This window comes from Pezoporus flaviventris, unplaced genomic scaffold (assembly GCF_033815535.1).
Source record: "Pezoporus flaviventris isolate CSIRO_AGI_PZ_B2104156 unplaced genomic scaffold, CSIRO_AGI_Pfla_v1 ptg000188l, whole genome shotgun sequence".
Lineage (NCBI taxonomy): Eukaryota > Metazoa > Chordata > Aves > Psittaciformes > Psittacidae > Pezoporus > Pezoporus flaviventris.
Genome location: NW_026892736.1, coordinates 1,858,153 through 1,881,872, shown reverse-complemented (window position 1 = coordinate 1,881,872; position 23,720 = coordinate 1,858,153). Strand labels below are relative to the sequence as shown.

The 23,720-nt window shown below is 50.7% G+C and overlaps 1 protein-coding gene across 9 annotated transcripts in view; it reads right to left on the bottom strand.

Annotated features, from left to right (window-relative positions):
* Positions 1-23,573, bottom strand: part of EXOC6B (exocyst complex component 6B) — a 292,989-nt gene extending 269,416 nt beyond the window's left edge. For all 9 annotated transcript variants that reach the window (XR_009741213.1, XM_061440962.1, XM_061440965.1 and 6 more), the window contains exon 1: positions 23,424-23,573. Coding sequence is in view for 8 of the 9 variants with exons in the window: in XM_061440962.1 (XP_061296946.1) it covers positions 23,424-23,536 (113 nt within the window). In the remaining variant the exon portion in view is untranslated. The remainder of the gene's footprint in view (positions 1-23,423) is intronic.
* Positions 23,574-23,720: the final 147 nt, after the last annotated feature.

The following is a 23,720-nucleotide window of genomic DNA, read 5'->3' as shown; positions in this document are numbered from 1 at the left end:
AATATTGTCTGTGAAAGCGATGCTGCTCAGATCGTTCCACTGGGAGGCTGAGAAAGGCACAACACACCGCTCCTCTCCTGCCTTGAATGGCACTACCAAACCAATGCTAAGCCCTTGGTCAGGAGAGCATCAAGCCCATGGTCCTGCTGAATCGAGCAGCACCACGTGCTACACAGCAGCACGTCCAGAGCCCCACGAGCTTCCCTCTTCCCCAGGGCTGAGACAAGTGTTACCATGGATTTGGAAGGCCTGGTGAACAAAGAACAGCCTGGAGAAAATCCACCTTTGCTGACCACAAAGGAGAGACCTCGAGGCAAACCAGTAACGTCAGGGAAACAGGAGAGCCCAAGACATCATTAATGGCTTTAAGCCGAAAGAGAGGGGATTCAGATGAGCTCTCAGGCAGTCCTTCCCCATGAGGCTGGTGGTGAGCTTCTGACTGGACTATTTGCCTGACCAAAAGTAGGAACCTCTTTCAGGGCTGCTCCTGTGACACTTCCAAATGAAGGTCTCATTTAGGTGCCTTAATCCAAGCCGAGAGTCATTCTTCCACCTTCCTCTCTGCAGTCACGGCTTATAACCTCATCCCTCCTGGTCCCAGAGAGCTCCTAGGCTCAGGCTCCCTTTCCTCAGTGCTCCTTAAGCAGGGGCCTGCAACCACTCACGCTTTATAGAGCATCACAAGCAGCACGGATGTAGAAGCATCCCTTGCACATCACTGCTCTGAGCCTGCACAGACCCAAGAGTCCAGATCTCAAACCCACCAAGCTCTCCCAAACTGCTAGCAGCTCCTCATTATTAAGTTCATTTTAAAGAGCCCCAAACGATGGAGACACCTCTCCAGGCTTCCTAGAGAGTGTCCAGCCTTCAGCTCCGTGTGCTGCTCAAAGCACAGCTAATCGCTAAGGCAGAACAAAGCGGCTCTCTGCAGTTATTTAGGACAGGAAGCAAAGGATGCTGTGTCCAACTGATAGTGCAAAAGGAATTTTAAAAAGGCAACATGTAATGTCTCAGGCCTGGAGCCAATCTGCTTCAAAGGACCTCGGGGTCCCCAAAGGGAAAATTAACAGGGAAGAAAAAGAAACCACATGTAGAAAACAAAGACACGCAGGCACGAAGCGGAGCTATTTTTCAGGGTGCTTTGCCCCCAGCAAGGCGCTGTACCCAATGGCCCACGTGCAATGCTGGGCTCTTAAATCTCTTCTTCAGCCCCAGGGTTGGGGAGCTGCTTGTTATCACACAGGCCAGGCGTTTCCAGGCCAGGAGGGGCTATCGTGGCCATCAATCTCCTGCATAAACACACGGAGCGGCCCGGCAATTCCCAAAGCCAGAACAATCCCTGTGAAGTTACTACATCCACAAACGCCTAATCCAGCTCCAACGGGTGCACACAGAATGGTTCCTCAGTGGGATTTACATCGGTTTGTAACTCTACTATGGTTTTAGCCAGGGAAAGCAGAAGGTGAGGGGTGCTGGAGTAGAAGAGGTGACGTCCTCTCCAGCTGCATCCCTTCCATGCAGTTCATGGAGCTTTTCAAGTCCAGCCTGGTTTGGGTTGGAAGGGACCTTGAATCCCATCCAGCTCCAACCCCTGCCACGGGCAGGGACCCCTTCCACTAGAGCAGCCTGCTCCAAGCCCCTGTGTCCAACCTGGCCTTGAACACTGCCAGGGATGGGGCAGCCACAGCTTCTCTGGGCACCCTGTGCCAGCGCCTCAGCACCCTCCCAGGGAAGAGCTTCTGCCTAAGAGCTCATCTCAGTCTCCCCCCGGGCAGGTTCAAGCCATTCCCCTTGGCCTGTCCCTACATCCCTTGTCCCAAGCCCCTCTCCAGCTTTCCTGCAGCCCCTTCAGGCACTGGAGCTGCTCTCAGGTCTCCCCTTGAGGAGCCTTCTCTTGTCCAGGCTGCCCCAGCCCAGCTCTCTCAGCCTGGCTCCAGAGCAGAGCTGCTCCAGCCCTCGCAGCATCTCCATGGCCTCCTCTGGCCTCGCTCCAACAGCTCCACGTCCCTCTTGTGCTGTTGCCCCAGAGCTGGATCAGGACTGCAGGGGGGGTCTCCCCAGAGCACAGCAGAGGGGCAGGATCCCCTCCCTGAGCTGCTGCTCACACTCTGGGGGTGCACCCAGCGCTTCGAGCGAGTGGTTTCCCTTTTGATTACCCCGCAGTATCCCAATGGAAGGGCAGCTCACCACATGCACATCACCCCACAAAGGCAATGGATTATCCCAGGGTGTTCTCCCCACAAAGCTCAGCTTGCAAAGCCACTTCCCCTCCAAGCATACACAGGGCAAAGGATGCAGCAGACAGCAACCAGCACCGAGGGAGCTTCGTGAACCACATCCCAGGAAAGAGATTTCTTTAAGCCTTGTCCTTGTGTGAAGATTAAAGAGCCAAATCCTATCTCCCATATACTTACACCTTTGGCTTGTCAAAATACGGGGGCAGTTGCGATGTCTTCCTTCAGAGGAAAAAATAAAGCCCTGACTTTTCCTGTTTGGGAAGCGGGCAAGGGGAAAAACACCAGAGCGTGCTGGTTCCAGCCAAACCACACCAAAAAAACCCAGACACACAGAGCACAGGATGTGTAAAAATAGGGCTCCTGATTAGATCAGGACAATCAACTATTTATGAGTCCCACCTTTTGGAGAGGGACTTGCTCCCCTCACCCATCCCATGCACGGGGGAAAGGCAGCGAAACAGGCACTTTGCAGTGCTAAGATCTAGGAATTCAAGGCATGGTTTAGTTTAGATCTAAGATCTATGGATTTAAGGCATAAAACACGGTTTAGTTAAAGTCTAAGATCTATGAATGTAAGGCTTGAAAGGTTTAGTTAAAGTCTAAGATCTATGCGCTTAAGCCATGAAACATGGTTTGCCTAAGATCCAAGATCTATGAATTTAAGGCATGTTTCAAAGCTTTAAATCATGGCTTAGTTGAGTTTAATGCTAGTCAAGGACAGATTAAGACAGCTCCTGCCTTTACAGAAGAATCTAGGTTTGGAATGAAGCCCTGGTGAGGAACATCAAGAGAAAACCATCCAATGTGATCCTAAGTAAGGAAGGATGGAGTCCAGCTACACTGACGCTCCCCGTGCCATGGGGTGGGTGTGCAACCCCAGCATGGCTCACGGAGAGATGCTATAGTGCATACACATGAGGCACCCAGCACCAAAACTCAGGAGCTCCCGGTTTTGTCCATCTCCAAACCTCAATCAGGTCCCTAAATCACCCCCCAGCTTTCCCAACCCCTCTTCCCCATCCCAGCTGGGACGGGGGAGTGGAATAAAAGCCAAAGAACCATCTGGCTCCCCATATAACCTTTCCTCACGCAGTTCCCAAGCACACAAGTGAATGAGGCACAGGTCAGTGGAGCAGTCACATGGAGCTGGCCGCTCACACTCGTGTGCTCCTCCACCCATCCCTTGGGAATGGCTCTTTTGAGCTCGTTCAGACAGCGAAGCTCCCGACGGAGGCATTACCTTGCCACGGCTGTATAGCTGCTCTGAGCAGGAGCTGCTCTAAAAATACCCCCCCACATGAAGGGGATGCAGGGAAAAGCACGCCAAGAGCTCATTAAAGAGCAGTGGGAAGCGAAAACCAGGCTTCAGCTTCTGCTCCAGCCTCAAAACAGGCACGGGGGGACTGCGGAGCAAGAGCCAGGCTACTGAGATGCCCCATGGGAAAGGGATATCTCTGGAGGCAAGAGAAGGGTCAGATTGCACGGCACCTGTAGCCAAAGGCCAGAACATATGCATATGTGGAGGTATGAGGTTTATATGTAACAGCTGGAAAGCACAAAACAAGGAGCTGGTGTAAAACTTGGGGTCCAATAGACAAGTAACAGGACAATGAGCTATGGGTTAACCCAATGGATCAGCACTGCGGGGTCTTTGGAGTCACAGAAGTGTTTAGGTGGGAAAAAGCCTTTAAGATCCATCAAGTCCAACCTTTACCCCAGCACTGCCAAAGCCACCACTGCCCCTAACCCATGGCACTGAGGCCTCATCTCCACTTGCAGGAACAGTGCCTGCAGCCCTGCCCTGGGCAGCCTGTTCCAATGCCTGAGCACCCTCTGGGGCAGGAATTGTTCCTCAGCTCCATCTAAACCTGCCCTGGGGCAGCTTGAGGCCGGTTCCTCTTGTCCCATCCCTTGTTCCTTGGGAGCAGAGCCCAGCCCCTCCTGGCTCCATCCTCCTCTCAGGCACTTGTAGGGAGCCATCAGGTCCCCCCTGAGCCTTCTCTTCTCCACACTGAACCCCCCAGCTCCCTCAGCCCTTCCCCATCATACTTGGGCTCCAGGCCCTGCACCACCTCCAGTGCCCTTCTCTGGACTGACATTGTCCAGGAAATGGAATTCAAGGAGAAGTATTCCCATGAAGGGCTTGTCACAGAGATTTAACAATCCGGTTGTACCAAATACAATCTGTAGGCTGATAGCAGAGGGAAGCCGTGAGTCACGATGCCAGAACCAAGCAGTTCCGCTTGTGTCCAAATCCTCTTGACAGAAGAGGAAACAACTCACCAGGAAGAGGGAAATGCTTGGAATGCCTCATTATTGTAAAGATGCAAATACACCTGATTTACAATGCCTGAAAGCACAAAAAAAGTCCCAGAACAGAGAGATACAAGAGTCTGTGTGAGTGAAGAGTCCAAAGATGGACAGGGAGCTGCTGGAGCAAGGCCAGAGGAGGCCATGGAGATGCTGCGAGGGCTGGAGCAGCTCTGCTCTGGAGCCAGGCTGAGAGAGCTGGGCTGGGGCAGCCTGGACAAGAGAAGGCTCCTGAAGGGGAGACCTCAGAGCAGCTCCAGTGCCTGAAGGGGCTGCAGGAAAGCTGGAGAGGGGCTTGGGACAAGGGATGTAGGGACAGGCCAAGGGGAATGGCTTGAACCTGCCCGAGGGGAGACTGAGATGAGCTCTTAGGCAGAAGCTCTTCCCTGGGAGGGTGCTGAGGCGCTGGCACAGGGTGCCCAGAGAAGCTGTGGCTGCCCCATCCCTGGCAGTGTTCAAGGCCAGGTTGGACACAGGGGCTTGGAGCAAGCTGCTCTAGTGGAAGGGGTCCCTGCCCATGGCTTGGGTTGGAGCTGGAGGAGCTTTAAGCTCCCTTCCAACCCAAACCAGGCTGGGATTCTGTTATGATTCTATGACCTCACACCAACGTCCCTGTGACATCTCCCCTGCAGAACCTCTTTATCCTTTCTCCTTGCTCAATTTCAATGACGCCTCCTGAAAGCCACAAATAACGGAGCAATAATAACCAGCCCTGCCAGAAGGAACACTCAGACCAGCGTGCCAGCGCCAGAAGCACACCTACTGCATTCCCTGCTGCCAAATGGTGGGCAAGCAGACCCCAGATCTTACATTTAAAACTTCATCTTTGAGAGAAACCATTCCAAAACGCAATTACCCTTAACACAGCACATTTTAACTCTGCGTCTCTGCCAACGTCACGTCCCTGTTGTTTTCATGGCATTTTTCAGCTTCTGGATGGGAATTCATCTGTTTGGATCATCTCTCCCTACCCAGGAGCTGGCTTCTCCCAAAACTCCTGGCTGATCAGGCACTGAAAATAAACAAATTGCTCCTTTATTATACCTTGTCTGAGCAAACACATGGAAAAAAATCACTAAAGCTTTGCCAATAGTGATGTTTTCCTGCTGGAAAACAGGAACACGGAGCACACTGCGCACCGTCAGCTGAAGGACTGGATGCAAAACATCCCATCCATGCAGACACACAGCATGTGGAGCCAAGGAGAAAAGGAACAATGAAAAAACATCAGTTTTAGTGGCAAAAGTCACCCCTGGGCACCAGCTCAACAGAAAACAGGAGAGAAGTGGTTTTCTGTTATGAACCAGCTCCTATTTCTGATGTGCAAGAGTGCTGTCAAGGGGTTTATTGCATTTCCAGTCTCCAGTGTGCAGATGGTCAGGTCACAAAACCCCCTTGCTGGCCATGCTAATTGCCAGTGATTTCAGCAGGGATTGATGGAAACTGTGTTATCAGCCCCCCTGGGACAGCCTTTGGGTCTTCACCCCCATGGGGCCAGGCTGGAGCAGCAGCAGCACAGTCATAGAATCCCAGGCTCGTTTGGGTTGGAAGGGAGCTTAAAGCTCCTCCAGCTCCAGCCCCTGCCACGGGCAGGGACCCCTTCCACTAGAGCAGCTTGCACCAAGCCCCTGTGTCCAACCTGGCCTTGAGCACTGCCAGGGATGGGGCAGTGCCTGGCTGTGTTTCTCTTTCCCAAGCAGACTGCAGGGATGCCAAGGTCAAACCTTCACAGAGGACTGAAGAAAAATACCTCTACATGGCACAGCTGAAGAAATGCTTTCAGACACCTCACAGTCCCGTGCCTCTTCCTGGATTAAGCTAGTTCTCCCAAGGAATAGATCAGAAAACAGGGATACTCACACTGCTGGCAGAGGGAAGAGCGCTGCATCTGTCAGTTCATTCAGAGAGCTGCAGTTGCCATCCCTGTGGAAGGGGATGGTCCCGCAGAAGACCAAGTCACAGGCTTCAGGCATGGAGAAAGACCTATTAAATCACTCCTATGTGTCACATAGGTTATGCAGGAGGACATAAGCACCCTGGGTTTTGAAGTGGCCTTTGCAGGACTGCTCCTTCCATCGTTGTAACTAAACCTACTGCTAGTCTAAGACACAGAAAGCAGCGTTCCCCTCTCCCCCCTGCTAATTCAGTCAAGTGTATTCCACTCCAACGTGAAGAAACTCCCTCAGAGCCTTTCAGCACAGCACGTTTGTTGGAATTTATGCATGTGGACTTGAGCAAACGCACATAAAACAAACAAAGCTGGGGGCAATTCAATCTGAGCAGCAGCTTCAGCTTGCTTCAGCAGCTTGGCTGCTTTAGAAGGCAGAGAAACCCCCTGCCAGGCAGTCTCGGTGCCCGCACAACCTCCCTCATTGAGGCTGAGCTGGGATGTAGAGCTCGAATGAAGCATCTTCTCAGGGAAGACTCACAAGCACCACTGGACAATTTACAGCACATTTTAGGGGGAAGCATCACAACATTCAGTGAGTGTATGAGACGCTCAGGCAATCTCAAACTCTAGAGGTGGTTTCCTCTCCCTGGAGCTCTCCTATCCCATCCCATCTTCCAGTATTGACTTCCCTTCTCCTCTCTGCCCATGGAAAGCAAGCTGAAGATCTGAGTGTGCCAAGCCCTGCAGCACAGAAGCTGCAAGCAGAGCAGCAGGTACATCCCTCACCCTTAAACCCACTGTGTATCACAAGCTACAGAGGGTGCAAACACAAAAGCAACTGGCTCACTACAACAAATCACCCCTGGCAGCACCTTTCAAGTGCTCTGTTCCCATCAGGGCTCCGGTTTGGATTGTATTCTCCTCTTGACAAGGAGCTTTAGTTGTGTATATGCTGCCAGAACTCAAAGGCAAGTTATTCATCAAATAAGCATCACTGGGGTTGCGCCAGGTTGAATCCCAGCTCGTGCTTCCTGCTTTTATTTCCAGCTTCCACTTATTTTTCTATCCTTGCCACTACTCGCAGCCTCTGCATAGCAGTTTTAGCCACGAGTGTAACTAAATATGGGTTTATTATTACACCTTAAAGACTGAGGGCTTTTAGTACAGTCAGGGAGAAGCTGTGGCTGCCCCATCCCTGGCAGTGCTCAGGGCCAGGTTGGACACAGGGGCTTGGAGCAAACTGCTCTAGTGGAAGGGGTCCCTGCCCATGGCAGGGGTTGGAGCTGGAGGAGCTTTAAGCTCCCTTCCATCCCAAACCACTCTGAGATTCCATAGCAGGCACTTAAGCACCCATGCCCCTCATATTTTGCCCTTGTCATTTATTATTATTACTCGTAGTTTCCAATGAAAATGAAAGCACTGCCTAACCAGCCCAATCAGGATTAGTTAAGCTCAGACTAACAGAGCATCCTACACGTTACACTTCTGCAGCAGAACCAAATCTGAGCATCAGCACTAAAAATAAGCAAAAAAAAAAACCCTGGGTTTATGCTTTTAACCTGCATGACCAAAACCTCGTCCTGGATGAGCTGCAGAGATCCAGCCAAGGACCCCAACCTAAAGACATGAGCCTGAAGTGCAAACAAAGATCAACTCCACATCCAGCTGCAGGCACTTCAGAGAATCTCAAAGTGGTTTCTGTTGAAAGGGACCTTAAAGCTCCTCCAGTTCCATCCCCTGCCACGGGCAGGGACCCCTTCCACTGGAGCAGCTTGCTCCAAGCCCCTGTGTCCAACCTGGCCTTGAGCACTGCCAGGGATGGGGCAGCCACAGCTTCTCTGGGCACCCTGTGCCTCAGCATCCTCACAGGGAAGAGCTTCTGCCTTGTATCTAGCCTTATATCTTACAACCTCGTACCTTATTTCACAGTGCTTTGGATCTAGTTGCTAGAAAGCCAGAGTCTGACCTTAGCTGTATCTCCCACAGGCAGATGGGTTTAAGGAAACTAACAACACACACTTCATTTCAAGGTTATTTTGCACAGAACTGGGGAGGATTGGAGAGGAATGAAAGGAGATTGTGCTTCCCAAGAGGGATTATTTTGTTATTAACTTCAGACTTCCATATATTTAAAAAATACAAAGACAAAGCGAATGCACAAAGTGCAAACAACTAAATAGCCAGCAGGGCCATAAGCTGATAATAAAAGACTTGGTGGGGTTTTTCCTATTGCAACTATTTGTGGCAAAAGAGTTAACTCCCCTGAAGACACACAATAGTATTGGAGGCTTGAGCAAAACCACCAACACCCCTGACATGTTTTACTGCAATCAGTGGATGTGTCATCCCTCAAGTTCCCTTCCAGCACCTATTTTGGAGCTCCCTCCCAAAGAAAGCGCAGTTCAGTTCAGTTCGTCTGGCACGCAACAATTCATGGCACGGTACCAACAAAAGATGTTCCTTTTTAGTCGCTGCTCCCGAACCAAGAAGCAAACAACAGGACACATATAGGAGCATACAGAAAGAAGTTGTTGATTTAATACATGGTGGTTTTGCTGGCAGCAAGCTGCTCTAGTGGAAGGTGTCCCTGCTCATAACAAGGGGTTGGAAGTGGAGGAGCTTTAAGGTCCCTTCCAACCCAAACCAGCCTATGACACACAGAAGCCATCCACCTGTTAGCACTGCGTGGCCCCAAACCTGCTTCAGCTTACAAAAAACAAGCCATTTATATCAGTTATTTATCACTTGATTTTTACCCTGGCTCATCGACTCCACCGCTCAGGGTCTCCATCACTGCAGCGTTCATTTTTGGTCACTGGAAGGTGCCACACAGATTCCCAGGGACCGGGAGGTAAACCCAAAGCTGCAGCAAAGCCCACAAGGGCTTGACAAATTGGAAAACTCCCATTCCCAGCTTGGCTGGTCCAGAACAGAAACGGCCCCATCTTTTGGGGCCAAGGAAATACACATTTCGGAGCCAGGCTGCAGCATTTCCAGCTTGCAGGGCAACAGGAAAACAAATATCCTACCAGGACCACAATGTTCCATGTTGTGCTACCAGTTCAGAGGAGGAATCACAAAGGTGACCATCACTGCGTGGCTTTAGCCTCCACTGTTTTCTTTCATAGAATCCCAGCCTGGTTTGGGTTGGAAGGGAGCTTAAAGCTCACCCAGTCCCAACCTGTGCCATGGGCAGGGACCCCTTCCACTGGGGCAGCTTGCCCCAAGCCCCTGGGTCCAACCTGGCCTTGAACACTGCCAGGGATGGGGCAGCCACAGCTTCTCTGGGCACCCTGTGCCAGCGCCTCAGCACCCTCCCAGGGAAGAGCTTCTGCCTAAGAGCTCATCTCAGTCTCCCCTCGGGCAGGTTCAAGCCATTCCCCTCGGCCTGGCCCTACAGGCCCTTGTCCCAAGCCCCTCTCCAGCTTTCCTGCAGGTGCCCTTCCAGCAGCTTATCTTACTTTTGAGCTCTTCGGTACTCAGCAGAGGGGAAAACACACTCCTCACGCTCATCTTTTCCCTTTCTGTTCCTCTTGGACGGCCACAGAGGGGAAACAAAAACCCAACAAGACTGGCTTCCCAGTGAGCCTTTTATGAAAGGCCTGGCAAAGCTCTTAATGTCACTGATGGATTTTAAGGAGCAGATTTTGTTTGCTCACTCTTGTGAGCCTGAGACTCCAAGCAAGTCCATAGTTAAGCCTCAGTCAGAGCCACACACCTGGCTCTACTGTGTCAGCATCCTCAGCCCCAACACCCAGAGAAGGTTCTGCACAGGGAGACAGCAGCGAGCTCGTCGTTTGGGAGAGGCGTTTAATTTCCTTGATGATCACAGAATCATAGAATCGTTAGGGTTGGAAAGGACCTTAAGATCATCCAGTTCCAACCCCCCTGCCAGGGGCAGGGACACCTCACACTAAACCATGGCACCCAAGGCTCTGTCCAACCTGGCCTTCAACACTGCCAGGGATGGAGCATTCACAACCTCCCTGGGCAACCCATTCCAGTGCCTCACCACCCTCACAGGAAAGAATTTCCTCCTTAGATCCAATCTAAACTTCCCCTGTTTAAGTTTGAACCCGTTACCCCTTGTCCTGTCACTGCAGTCCCTAATGAAGAGTCCCTCCCCAGCATCCCTATAGGCCCCCTTCAGATACTGGAAGCTGCTCTGAGGTCTCCACGCAGCCTTCTCTTCTCCAGGCTGAACATCCCCAACTTCCTCAGCCTGTCTTCATACAGGAGGTGCTCCAGTCCCTGATCATCCTCGTGGCCTCCTTTGGACTTGTTCCAACAGTTCCATGTCCTTTTTATGTTGAGGACACCAGAACTGCACACAATGCTCCAGGTGAGGTCTCACAAGAGCAGAGTAGAGGGGCAGGATCACCTCCTTCGACCTCTGGTCATGCTCCTTTTGATGCGGCCATCAAGTTTGAAGCTTGATTTGTCACAGAAAGGGAGGCAAAGAGTTATTTCAGTGCTGGGATGGAAAATTGAATCTCCTCTGGGACACACATGAATCATGAGCGGGCTGGTGCAGGGGGAGCGGTGCAGAGGTTACTGCAGCTCTGCCAGCATCCTCGCCTTCCTGGCATCAAGAACAGAGCACAGCAGCAACAATGGGGACACCTGAGGGAGCTTGGGTCCCCTGCACACCAATCTGCTCTAGTGGAAGGGGTCCCTGCCCGTGGCAGGGCTTGGAGCTGGATGAGCTTTAAGGTCCCTTCCAATGCAAACCACTCTGATGAGTCTACGTCATTTCCGGGGTTTTGTGAACACAAGAAACACTTCCTTTCACCGGGACAGCAGCTGATGAGTCCAAGACTCTCACGCTCATCACACACCATTGAGCTAAATCCTCATCTATTCATACACCCAAGGGCACATCCTCAAGCTTCTTCCTCCCCCAGCCGGCGCATGCAAGGACACGTGTGCTCGCATCACTATCTATTGTGCGGGACACATCACCACACCCAGAGCGGGCAATCAGCTCTGACAGCCCTGCTCTGACACCAGGAATGGGGCAGACAGGTCAGGTCGCCCTTAAAGCCTCTCCCCTTAGCTCATGTGCTCAGTGACACCAACACGTTCACAACCCACTGTACGCTCAGGCCAGAAGCAAGCTGTTAAACAAAGCCAGGTAACAGGGTGCTAGGCAAGAGCCTTAAGTACCAGAGATGTAGGGAAGAAAGCATTCACCTTTGCAGATTTGGACCTTTCAATAACTGTTGCCTGAAGTTTAATATCCCAAAGGCATCAAGTCCACCCCAAGAAGCAGGACTAGGACTAAAACTGAAGATGAATCCTCAGTTTTCCTAAGAGCTATGGCTGAGAAGCAGCAGGATTTGCTCCTGATGCTCTGCTCCAGCTAATGCTACTCAGCTCCTTCATATCTAAGCGACTGAAAGAGCACAAGTCAGCGTGTGTGTGTCCTGGCCAAGCAAACCATCAGCCCTAAGGCAAACGCAGCAGCCGAGAGAATTATCCATACACTGATTTTCAAACCCAGAACAGATCTGGAAGCACAGAGAGGAATTCCAGCAGACAGGCACACTGCACATCCGCACTGGTACAGGACAGAGGGCATCTGGAAAACAGGCTGGGGATTACCAAGAAACAATTCTTTACAATGGCCCAAAATTGCATCTAAAGACTCTATCTGAGGATGTTACTGCCTAAGGTGTGGCCACAGGAAATCAAGAAGCCTTGACTCCTATTTTCAGTTATTTCATGGAACTACAGCACTTAAGCTATGGTGCTGGAGGCGGAACAAGGACAGCATCCTGCACAAGAGCTAACCCAGCCCACAGCCTGCTGACTGCACAAGGGCTGATGAAGGAGAGCAGACAAAGCCAGGCTGAAGGAACCACACTGGTGGCAGCATGCTCTCAACAGGAGCCAGTCCTAGCGGCTCCTCAATCCCAGTGAGAGTGGGATGAACTCACCCAGAAGCCTGGACACGCTGACCAGGAATGCCATGAGTGTCACACATGTGAGGCAGTTGATCTGCAGAAGGGGAATAAGAGGAATTCCAGCAGGAAAACAGAGATACTGACCCACCAAAACTACCATCCGAGTTTATGATGGGTACCACAGAATAGTGGAATGGTTTGGGTTGGAAGGGAGCTTAAAGCTCCTCCAGCTCCAACCCCTGCCACAGGCAGGGACCCCTTCCACTGGAGCAGCTTGCTCCAAGCCCCTGTGTCCAACCTGGCCTTGAACACTGCCAGGGATGGGGCAGCCACAGCTTCTCTGGGCACCCTGTGCCAGCGCCTCAGCACCCTCACAGGGAAGAGCTTCTGCCTAAGAGCTCATCTCAGTCTCCCCTCTGGCAGGTTCAAGCCATTCCCCTTGGACTGTCCCTACAGGCCCTTGGCCAAAGCCCCTCTCCAGGTTTCTTGTAGGCAGAAGTGCTTCTGCTCCAACCCTTGGAGGTGCTCAGTATCTACAATGGGTTCTCTGCAACAGTCAGGGTGAAACACCCAAACCAAGCACCTTTGTGGGAGCAGGGAGAAAACGGTTACCATCACCTATCATTACACAGAAAACCAGTTTGCATCTTCATTTCTTCCCTACCCATAAGGGACATTACAAAGGAACAGCTCAAAGTATTAAATGCTTGTGGGTGGCACCAAAACTGCTTAAAAGACATATGATGTGCTCCAAGGCAGCGGTATACTAACTATGAAGAAAGGCTTGAAGCATTCACGTACATCCCCCCTCAGGCACCACGGTCAAACCGCAGGATAAGACTTCCAAGGAATAAGAGAGAAGTTTTCCACCTCTGGAAAATTAAAGATCTTTAAGTAAGCTAAGCACACGTGCCAAATAATCCATGCAAAAAGAGGCATGTGAAAGGCTCATTAGTTGATGCATGCAAAACTAGTAGCTGCTTCAAACATCAGAAGAAAGAAACACCAGGAAACTGTCAGGTCAAACAAGGGAGGGGAAGCTTTATCAGGAAATTTCTACTATGGAACGGCTGGAAAAATGTTTTGCTGCATCCCATGGATGCAACTGAGGAGTTTCTACCGCAAAAATTCCATTGCTGATGCAGTCTGAGGAGTCAACAGAAGATGCTGCTAGGGCTGGAGCAGCTCTGCTCTGGAGCCAGGCTGAGAGAGCTGGGCTGGGGCAGCCTGGACAAGAGAAGGCTCCTGAAGGGGAGACCTGAGAGCAGCTCCAGTGCCTGAAGGGGCTGCAGGAAAGCTGGAGAGGGGCTTGGGACAAGGGATGTAGGGCCAGGCCAAGGGGAATGGCTTGAACCTGCCCGAGGGGAGACTGAGATGAGCTCTTAGGCAGAAGCTCTTCCCTGGGAGGGTGCTGAGGCGCTGGCACAGGGTGCCCAGAGAAGCTGTGGCTGCCCCATCCCTGGCAGTGTTCAAGGCCAGGCTGGACACAGGGGCTTGGAGCAAGCTGCTCTAGTGGAAGGGGTCCCTGCCCGTGGCAGGGGTTGGAGCTGGAGGAGCTTTAAGCTCCCTTCCAACCCAAACCAGGCTGGGATGCTATGCTTAGAGAAGGTCAATGAAATGACCCGCTGTATTTACTCCAGAACAATAAAACTGGCATATATAACTGCCAGGCCACAGGTCAGCAATAACTTATCACTAACACTGAAGTGGAAGATGGAAAACATGATCCAACTGTCTAGTGGCTTCTGCAGCACATGAAGAATCCTGCAAGCTACAGGACACTGACCGTGACTGGGCAAAGCAGAAGTCCTCCTTATGAAACAGTCAGCTAACATGTAAAACAACACAGCAAAGGAGACAACAGCTTCCTTGGGTGGCATTCACACTTCTGATTCACTAGCATGCTTTGAAGGAGCCACGCTTGGTAACAAGGGGGATCTGGTCAGCCTCAGACACTCAAGTGTTAACAGCATCATTAAAATTCAAAGGGAAAAACGTGATGTTTCTCTAGGCCAGCGTGTTTCACAGTGCTTGCAGAAGGGGCTGAACATCACAATGACACTTTGCAGAGGACACAGAACTATTCACCTGGCTTAACTCCAAAGCAAAAAGCTGCAAAGGATCTCACAACACCGAGTATCAGGTGACAAAATGACAAAGCCCAGTGTCAGCAGCGCAAGCAGGACACTCCAAGGGGAGGAACAAGGGACAAGCCCTTTATAACACACCAAAGGGCTCCAGATTAACTACCACCACCGAGGAAGAGACACCAGCAGTATTGTGGCTAAAGTGTCCCAAGTGTGGGCTCAGACCACAGAGGCTGCAAGAAAAGGAAGAGAAAGCAAAGCAGAGAACATCACTGCGCTGCTTCACCCACCTCAAGATGTGAATCTGCATCTCAATCACGATGCGCAGCTCTGATCTTTCCAGCAGCATCGCAGAAAGGTGATAGTTGCATGAGAAAAGATACCAAGAAAAGCAACGGGGATAATAAGCAATTCAAAAGAGCTTTACCGGGAGAAAGGAATGAATTGATTAAGAACCTTCCGTTTGGAAGGCAAGAAAAAACAGGACTTAACTATTTCTTGTAATCCTTTGTGACAGCCCAGACCTTCTCCTAACAAAGAAAACCAATTTGAAACCTTAAAGGAATACACAAGGGGCAGCTAAACAGCAGAACTCATCACTGTAAAATGTGAGAGCACAGCAAAATGTTGACAGGAGAGTCATGGAGAAAAGATCCAGGGGAAGCTCTTGAATAGAGCTCTATAAACTGTGCTGAAAGTCTCCAAAGTGCTTCCAGTCTCTATTCGCTCTGGATCTCACTTACTAAGCACCCACTCCTCATTACTGTCAAAGATGGGACGATGAAGAAGAGAAGCTTTTGATGTGACCAGTACAAACGCTTCCATGATTTCCTCAGCTATTAGGTAGAAAGCACTCCCTCGCATCTATCCCGAATCCCTGCTGCTGCAATTGTAGCCCACATCCCAGCCTGCACAGAGCCATGAAAGAAGAGCTTTTCTTCATCTTCTCAACAGTCTATTCTTCACATGAAGATGAATTGTGTGCCCATCTTGTCTTCTCTGGGTTAAGCAACCCCAGTCCTTTCAGGCCCTTCTCAAAGGTTGCGTTTGCTCTCCTTTGGGAAGAAGAGTCAAGCAGTGTTATTGCACTTCCATAGCCATGACTAAACCATTTTTAATTCCTTTTTAGAAAAAGGACCAGAAAAACCCTTTAAACCAATAAAAGCAGAATCAGAAAGAGCAGAACCAAAAGGACTGTCTGGGTAGACTTCAATGCCACAGGACTGCCTACAAAGGGGTCATCAACCAAACTCCCAAGCTGCTACTCTTCTGCACCCCATCACAGACAGGGCAGAGAAGAGCTCTAAAGATGAGCTCAGCTGCAGCTCCACATGAGATACTGCTCACTCATACAGCGTGACCACTCCGCAAGACACCAGGACTGAGGAACTGAGCAGCCTTTCCCTAAAATTCAAGGGAAATATCCCATTTTTACTCACTACCTCAACGCTACCGCAGATGAGGTGCCAGGAGGATAAGCAGGAATATAAATTCAGGGAGCTGCTGAGAGCCCAGACACGAGACCACATCCCACAGAACAGGAAGAGGCATTTGATCATCTGTCCTTTCACAGTGATTCATTCAATTCCAGAAAGGAATGTGCTTCTGCGAGAAAGACCAAGCACATCCGAGGTATAAATAATTGAGCAGTACAGTCTTGCAAGCTGCTCCCTTCAGGTGCAGGCTGAAATAAGAAGGCTTGTATCAAGGATAAGGACTCACCATCTCAAAGCTGTCTGCAGTGCTAAGGTGCTGCAGACAAGCAAGCATCCATAAAGCTGAGCTCATTCAGTACATCATACCTTCAGGCAGAGATCCCTGATGCTCCGCACGTGAAACCAGAGCAGTCCATCTCCTGACACACCATTAACACCAATACCTGATTATTTCCCAGGAGCTGCTGATACTTCCTCCTCCCCAGCAGAAAACCTGGAGCTGAGCAGCATCAGCCCGACCAGAAGGGAATGTTAATCCAATTCAAGCAGCGCTGCAATGAACTGGCTTTTAAAAGCCACTTAATTATGTACATATGAACAGAGACCCAGGCTCATCTTCAGGAGATTTCCTTGTCTGGGTGGCAGGAGAATGGGCTGAAAGATGCTTCAAAAGATCCTGCGAGGCTTTTATGAGCAGACAATTCACAGTTGTTACAAGCAGCTTCCTGAGCAAGCTCTGTGGCCAACAGTTAGTGTCTAGACACTCTATGCTACTTCTTCACCGGGTTGCTTTGCTGGCAATTGGCATTTCCCATGAATTGCTGTATGTAAAGCAAGGGATGGGGCTTGCAGAGATGGAACTCGTGGAGCCACGGTGATGCATGGCATGGCTGAAGGGTGAAGAGTCTGAACAGCTCAGGGTGGTTTCAGCTCTGTTACATGAGGTTCTCGCCATACCCAGCCTCAGGGGATCTGCAGATACTGTGTGTGATTTTCATATGCTCTTCAATTCTTATTGTGCCCAAGACCTTGGGGAGGCACTTCTTAACCAGCCCAGCATGTACAACAAAAGGCTCACTTCATCCCAAAGCCCATTCAGGGTCTCCTTCCCCTCTCCTCACCCAAGGCAGGCTCAGCTGAAGGACAAGCCACAGCAGTCAGGGCCCCCTACACCAGTAAAGGCAGTCCCTAGGGCGATGAGGACACCGTGCCGCCTTCATTCCTCCACTCCAAAACACAAACAGGGAATATGTGAAGCCAGATGCCTGTCATTACTCCTCGCTTCACATCTGTAACACAGACCATTATCCTCATCTCACCCGCTGGAACAGAGATTAGGACCAGCTTGGACAGGCTTCGCTTTTCACACCCAACCCAGACGGCTCAAACTGCTGCTCCTGCTCCTTACTGGGTCATGGTTTCCATGCTCATCTGACCCACCATTAACCAGTTACACACGCCAACCCAGTAAAACAGTCTTCTACCAGGTGAAGGAACTGCAGGCAGCTCATGGCAGAAGGACACATCCGACTTCAAGGACGTTAGATGTCTAATAGCACAGCTGGCCCCCAGACCCAGTATCCTGCCACCAAATCCCTTGTGCCAGTCTAGACACTGGGAAGCCACAAAATGAGCCCAGGATGAAGCTGGGGTGAGATGATTCAGTGCAAAAACATAACTCGAACCAGGTGGGAAAGGGGAGGGATGTGTTCCAGCACCCACATGAGTGCTGTGCCACCCCAACGCTTGGGAAGAGCAAATGGAAGATGGGAAACTGCTTAAGCCAATTCTGGCCCAGCAAAACACAGCCCATAGCCCCAGCCATGAGCAGCAATGTGCATGTCACTGCAGGCAGCCTGGCCAAGCCCATATCAGTGCCTGTGACGATGGACCAGGAACCACAGAGCAGGTTAGTGCCTGCTTGGACAACCTCTTTGAGCCTTTATAAACCCTGCAAGATCCAACCTTAACTTCTGCCACCACTGAATGCCTCATTCCCATCCCCACGCAGCCTCTCCTCTGGGATGGAAACAGCAATTGTGCCACCACACAGCAAAACACATTGAAACAGAGCTGTATTAGAGCAAAACATTCTCTAGCTGTCTTATTTTTCCATCCAGATCTGTTTTCCAGCCAGGAGGGCTTGTACCAATGCCACAACTTTCAGCCTAGGAGACACTGGGGAGCTCAGAGGGGCTAAACAAGAGCCCCAGCACTTGCTGGACCCCATCCATAAGTCTAAAATGTCTAAAAGCAAAGCCTGTTTTCCCTGTTCAGCACCAGAAACCTGAAGGACACAGGAACAGGGCTGTAACAGTTTTAGCTCAGCTCCATTTGAAGCTATAGAAGAAAACAAACCAGAGAACATCCCCTTCCAGGTCATTAGTACCAGTTCAGGAGTCAGGACCTCAGACAAGCTGCTGTTGTTTGCACTGTCTCACTGCTTCAGCCTGGACTTGAGGTAGCACTCAGTGATATCAGCAAGCTGGGCTGCAGCAAGGGCACCTCTGGCTCCCACACATCCAAGCTCAGGTCTCTCAATGCCACCCCCATCAGCCAAACACATCCCTTCAGCCAGAGCCTAAAGGTACCAAGAAGGGTGATGTCCCTATGGGAGATGAGCTTAGTTATACCCATTAGTCCCAAATGAGAACAGTGTTTGGCAAGCATTTAAGCCAGAAGACCAAGAATCCTTAAAAACATAACTAAAGGCAGTTGAGGACCTCTGGCTCCACTGTCCAAGATGAACCTGGGCATGGGGGACATTATGGGCAGGGGGTGAGCAGGACACACTGCCAGTAAAGGGTTCCAGGTCAGCCAGAGCAACACTAATCCCAGACACAGCCATGGAAGAGTTGATAAAGGATTTAGGGAACAGAGCTTAATTACAAGTCCTGCTTTAATCTCGGTCAAGAGCTGCTTAGTAGAAACCCTACCCCATTAAATGGGCTTAAATTTCATTCTTGGGTCAAACAACATTGTAATCTCTCTGAACACACAGAATTAGAAGATATTAAACTCCTATTAAATATATAATTGCATATAAAAGCACAGGGTGATTAATTGCTGAGATACCACATTTCTAAAGGGGCACAGGTAATTCCCAGCATAACTGGTTGGGACTAAGGAACAATCCAGAAAGCAGATAGGTACCAAAGAAAGAGAAGGAAAAACCAAAAAGCCTGATGATATAATGCACAGATGACACAAAAGCTGGCAGGACAACCATGAAACCAGGCAGCCACAGAGAACAAGCACTTGGAAACCTTGATGCTTCCCAGCAACTCGCACCACAGGAGAGCCAGGCACGAAGGTACAGATGCAGCAACGGGGAGCACGATGCAGTGCTCCTGAGAAAACAACTCGGCATTAAGCAGTAATTCCCATTAAAACACTGAGGGAATGAGAGCTTCTCCAATCTCAGCATGCAGCAGGAGACTACTCCAGTATCAGCGTAATTGTATCTGCATCTGAAGTGGTGAGGAGGCACAGGAATCCTGTAACTACATCTGTGTGGCCAGACTGATGGAGTTACAGTTTTCAGCTTATCAAATGCTGCTTAAAAACCCTTCAGTGACTTCAAAAGGCTGCAAATGCAGCTTGAGAGCAGGAAGAGGGTTTTCAAGAGCGACAGGCCTCGAGCTGTAAAACCAAAGCAGGATTACTAAGAAGCGACTTGAAAATAGAAGCTGGTATTTTAACGGCGAGAAGACACCCCGTGTTAAAGGATGCTGCATGGGAAAGGACAGCAAAACATCCCCAACCAAAAGCAAGAACTGCTTCTAAATGAACAGCAACTCGGGTAATGACACAGATTCATCCTTCGATGACAGGCTGAGCACAGGGAGAAGTGGCTGTAGTTATACAGCCCACATTGATGGGGTTTCACACAAGATAACCTCACTGCTTCTCCTTTATTCTGCGCCACTTTGAGTCAATCATCGGTTATCAAGGAGTAGAGCACAAAACGTGGGATATTCTATACAGAGAGCTAGGGAAGAAGTTAAAGGGAGAAAAGCGAATCACAGAAGAAAGTAAACCAGCCTCAGCCAGGCAATAAAGCAATCTCTACATAGCCAAAGTGACATATATTCATGTTATTTCAGTGCTCAGCAAACGCTGGGTGAGGGATCACCCTTATCTCCAAGAGTATCCTTGGTCAGAGACTGCACAGGATGAATGCATCCTCTGCGGTTTCTAACCCATCCATCCTCACTTACAGTGGCCACCGTTAGAGTATCACTAGCTTCCCATCACTGAAGAGGAGTTGAAGTGGGCAGAAAGTTCCTCAAACAGCAACAAACTGGATCAGTCAACCAGCTGCAATAAAAACCAGAGCACTCGGGTGTCACAGCTCAGCCAAGAGGTGGTTTTGCACAAGAAAGAGGTTTTCTCTTCCCCTAGGACGTTACCTGATCCTGCAGAATTAAGCGATTCTTAGAAGCCTAGATAGAGAGAGGAGAGCCAAAAATACTCTGCAAAACCAAGCAGTGTAACACAAGAGGAAAAAGAGGAATTAGAACAGCAGAAGGAAGTGGAATTCGGAGCAATGGATATAATTAGGAGAGGCTGAATAGCAGGAAAGACATCCTGAAGTGGATTATTTTGATTCCAGGAGCATCGCAGACTCAAGGGGATCCCCACAAAGACTCACTTAACTTGTTCAGTGTCCTTCAAACACAGCGACATTCCCCGGTAGATACAACAGAGAACATAAGAGACTGGGCTGGCACTGGAGCCACAAGCATAGCAGGACATGAGACCAGCACAGCTCATCACACCGATAGAGGCTGTTGCAACACTTCCTCACACACCCTCATCTCCTATTTTATATTTAGGATGAAATTCCTTTCCATGAGGAGGGCCAGGCTTCATCCCACATCTGCTCAGCACCCAGCACAATGGAGTCCCAGCTGCTGACTCCCAGAATCACAGCAAGAACAGAGCAGAAGAAAATCGGGACTTGAAGAAGGCATCTCGGCCTTCCCCTGCCCCAGGGCAAGAATTACTACACTTGCTATTTGTCTAGAAGAAAACGCTCTCCCTGATGGGTGGAACACAAACCCACCCAGACAGATGAATGAGCTGGACCTTAAGTTTAACATCTTAACCCCTCCATCGCCCTCTGATAATAGCAATTCATAGAATCCCAGACTGGGTCAGGTTGGAAGGGACCTTAAAGCTCCTCCAGCTCCAACCCTGCCATGGGCAGGGACACCTTCCACTAGAGCAGCTTGCTCCAAGCCCCATCCAACCTGGCCTTAAACGCTGCCAGGAATGGGGCAGCCACAGCTTCTCTGCGCTAAGTCAGCCTTGAGCACTGCACCAGGGCACCACGGAGCTGGAATATCTCACTCTGCCAGGTCAGGAACTGATAAAAGTGTGATTCTGTGAACAAACCCGGGCTGGCAGCAGGGGCCCACAGCCCTGCCTGTTTGTGAACCACGCTTTGGGACTGCTGCTCCTCGAAGGGAAGCCAGCCCCTGGCTCCTGGAGACACACTTCTTCCATGATGCCTATAACAAGTGAGTCACCCTTTTATGAAGTTTCCTTCATCCTCTTTTCCAGCACATCGTGTTTCCCCTGAGCTGGGCTAGTTTCAACTCTGAAAGTGCTTGGAGCAGGTATTGCTTATGCTTGTATCAATAATAACACTCCTGATGATGTGCCATTCACCGATAGCCAAGCACAACCCTTTCTCAGCCTCAAACTGTCATTAACGTGGGTATGCAGATAGACATTAAGTCAAGCTCCTCATTTAACCTTAATACTAAGGAACAAGATCAACTGCACTCTGTTCTATGAAATGGAAAAAACACCACCCACACTCTTCATCCTGGCAGTTCCCAGACATTGGAACCAGTTGTTTCAGTTTTAATAAATCCCATTCTCATTCAATTTACCTTTAAAGCTTTCACAGGAGAACTCCGGAAAGAAAACTGCAAGAAGTCAAAAAACCTAAAGAAATGGGCAACCCCATAGCAAGATAAATCCAGTGCTCCGTTGTTCCACAGAGGAAAAGCTTTCCCTTTCACTGCAGTATCCATGTGAGTCAAACAGCTTCAACACACTGCTTTTTAAAGCCATGCGAGTCATTTCAAACCATGACTTTGTAAAACCTGGCTATTGAAAAGAAGCCAAAGGGCTGCAGCGGATGAGGTGGGAATGGAGCTCTCCAGGGCTGTTTATAGGGAAACAATCCCACCTGGTACTGAGATTTCCAGTTGAGCAGCTCCTAGGCTGATGCAGAGCAGCTGAGAGAGGAAGGCGAAAGCAACAGCACTGCCAAAGGACCGAGTGACAAAGCTTAGCACCAGGTTTTAAGCCTGCAATAATGCAGGTATTTAGATTCTGAAGCCAAGTACCACAACTCCACCTTTCCCCACTCACAGCCCAATAAATTTAGCTCCCATGAACTGTAAATATCCCCAACCCATTTCTATCAGCAACCTTCCAGTGGATAACATACACACATGTGCTCAGCACCCAGAGTAACACACACTGGTTTTGATATAAAGCTCTTTGGAGAGCTTCTGCTTTACTTTAAAGAGGGGCAAGGAGGGATGAGGTGTCTCACTTTGCCAAAGTCATTATGTAGCATCGCTGTACAGGCACAGCACAGAGTCTGGCTAGCAGGACCATGTCTTAGATCACAGCATCAGAATCACAGACTGGTTTGGGTTGGAAGGGACCTCAAAGCTCATCCAGTTCCAACCCCTGCCACAGGCAGGGACACCTTCCACTGGAGCAGGTTGCTCAAGCATGAGCACTGCTTGTAGATAGCTGTGCATAACGTACCTAAAACATCCCATTTGGTAAGAAATGAGGTGACTGCTCATGAGGCACAGGCTTCACTTACACAGAAGCAGCAGGAAAGCCATCCTGAAGTGGATGTGTGCAGCAAAACCCTAACCAGCATCACAAAGAAACACCTAAAAAGGCTGAGACACCAAACCCAGGCACGCTGAAAGGAGCCGAAGGGGAAGGGAAAGGGAAGGGGCAGCGCTCTTGGGCAGCAGCTCCATCCCTCTGCGCTCTGGGGCAGAAGCTCGGCACTTAACACTGATGAAGCAGCCGGTTCTCCCAGCTGAAGGATACTGCACGAACCACTGGGAAATAGACGCTTAATAGGAGAACAAAGGCTCCATTAAGCAAACAGAGGCATTAACTCAGATCAGCGTCAGGATGATAACAGTCCCCATACCCGCAGCTTCACAACCAACCCCGGTATTTGCGAGACTGACAAGACCCCGAGGGGCAGGCGATGGGCTGCAATGATAGCGTGGCCAGACGAAGCGTTAAGGGCTGGAAAACGCCCTCCTTCCCCTCCCGCACCAGCACCGAGGGGCACCGCGAACCGGCCCCGCAGCGACCCAGGCCAAGGGCGGCAGCTTCCAGCCCCCGGGAGCCGGGCAGGGGCGGGCCGGGGGCTGCGGGCGCTCCGCAGGGACGGGTGTTCAATACAGCCCTCATTAAACCGCCCTCATTTCCCCCTCCGTGTTCTATGGGGGAGCGGCAAGAGAGCTCTGCCCGAGCCTCCCCTCCCCTCCCCGCACCTGAGCGTGGGGCCGATGCAGGCCGTGTCGGTGCTCTCGATCTCCCGCAGGATCCGCTCATGCTCCGCCGCCGTCTCCAGGCTCTCCAGCTCCGCCATCTTCCCCCGCTCCATGGGGCTGCGCCGTGCCGGCCACACCTGCCCTCTCCCGCCCCGGGCAGCGGCAGCGGCGGCGCCGGGGCCGCCCGCGCTGCTCCGCTCGGCTCCGTGCGGGCCGGGCACGCCGGGAAATGTAGTGCGGGCCGGGCCGGGGGGGGGGAGCCGCGGCCTGCGCCGGCGCTGCCAGAGCCCGCACCGA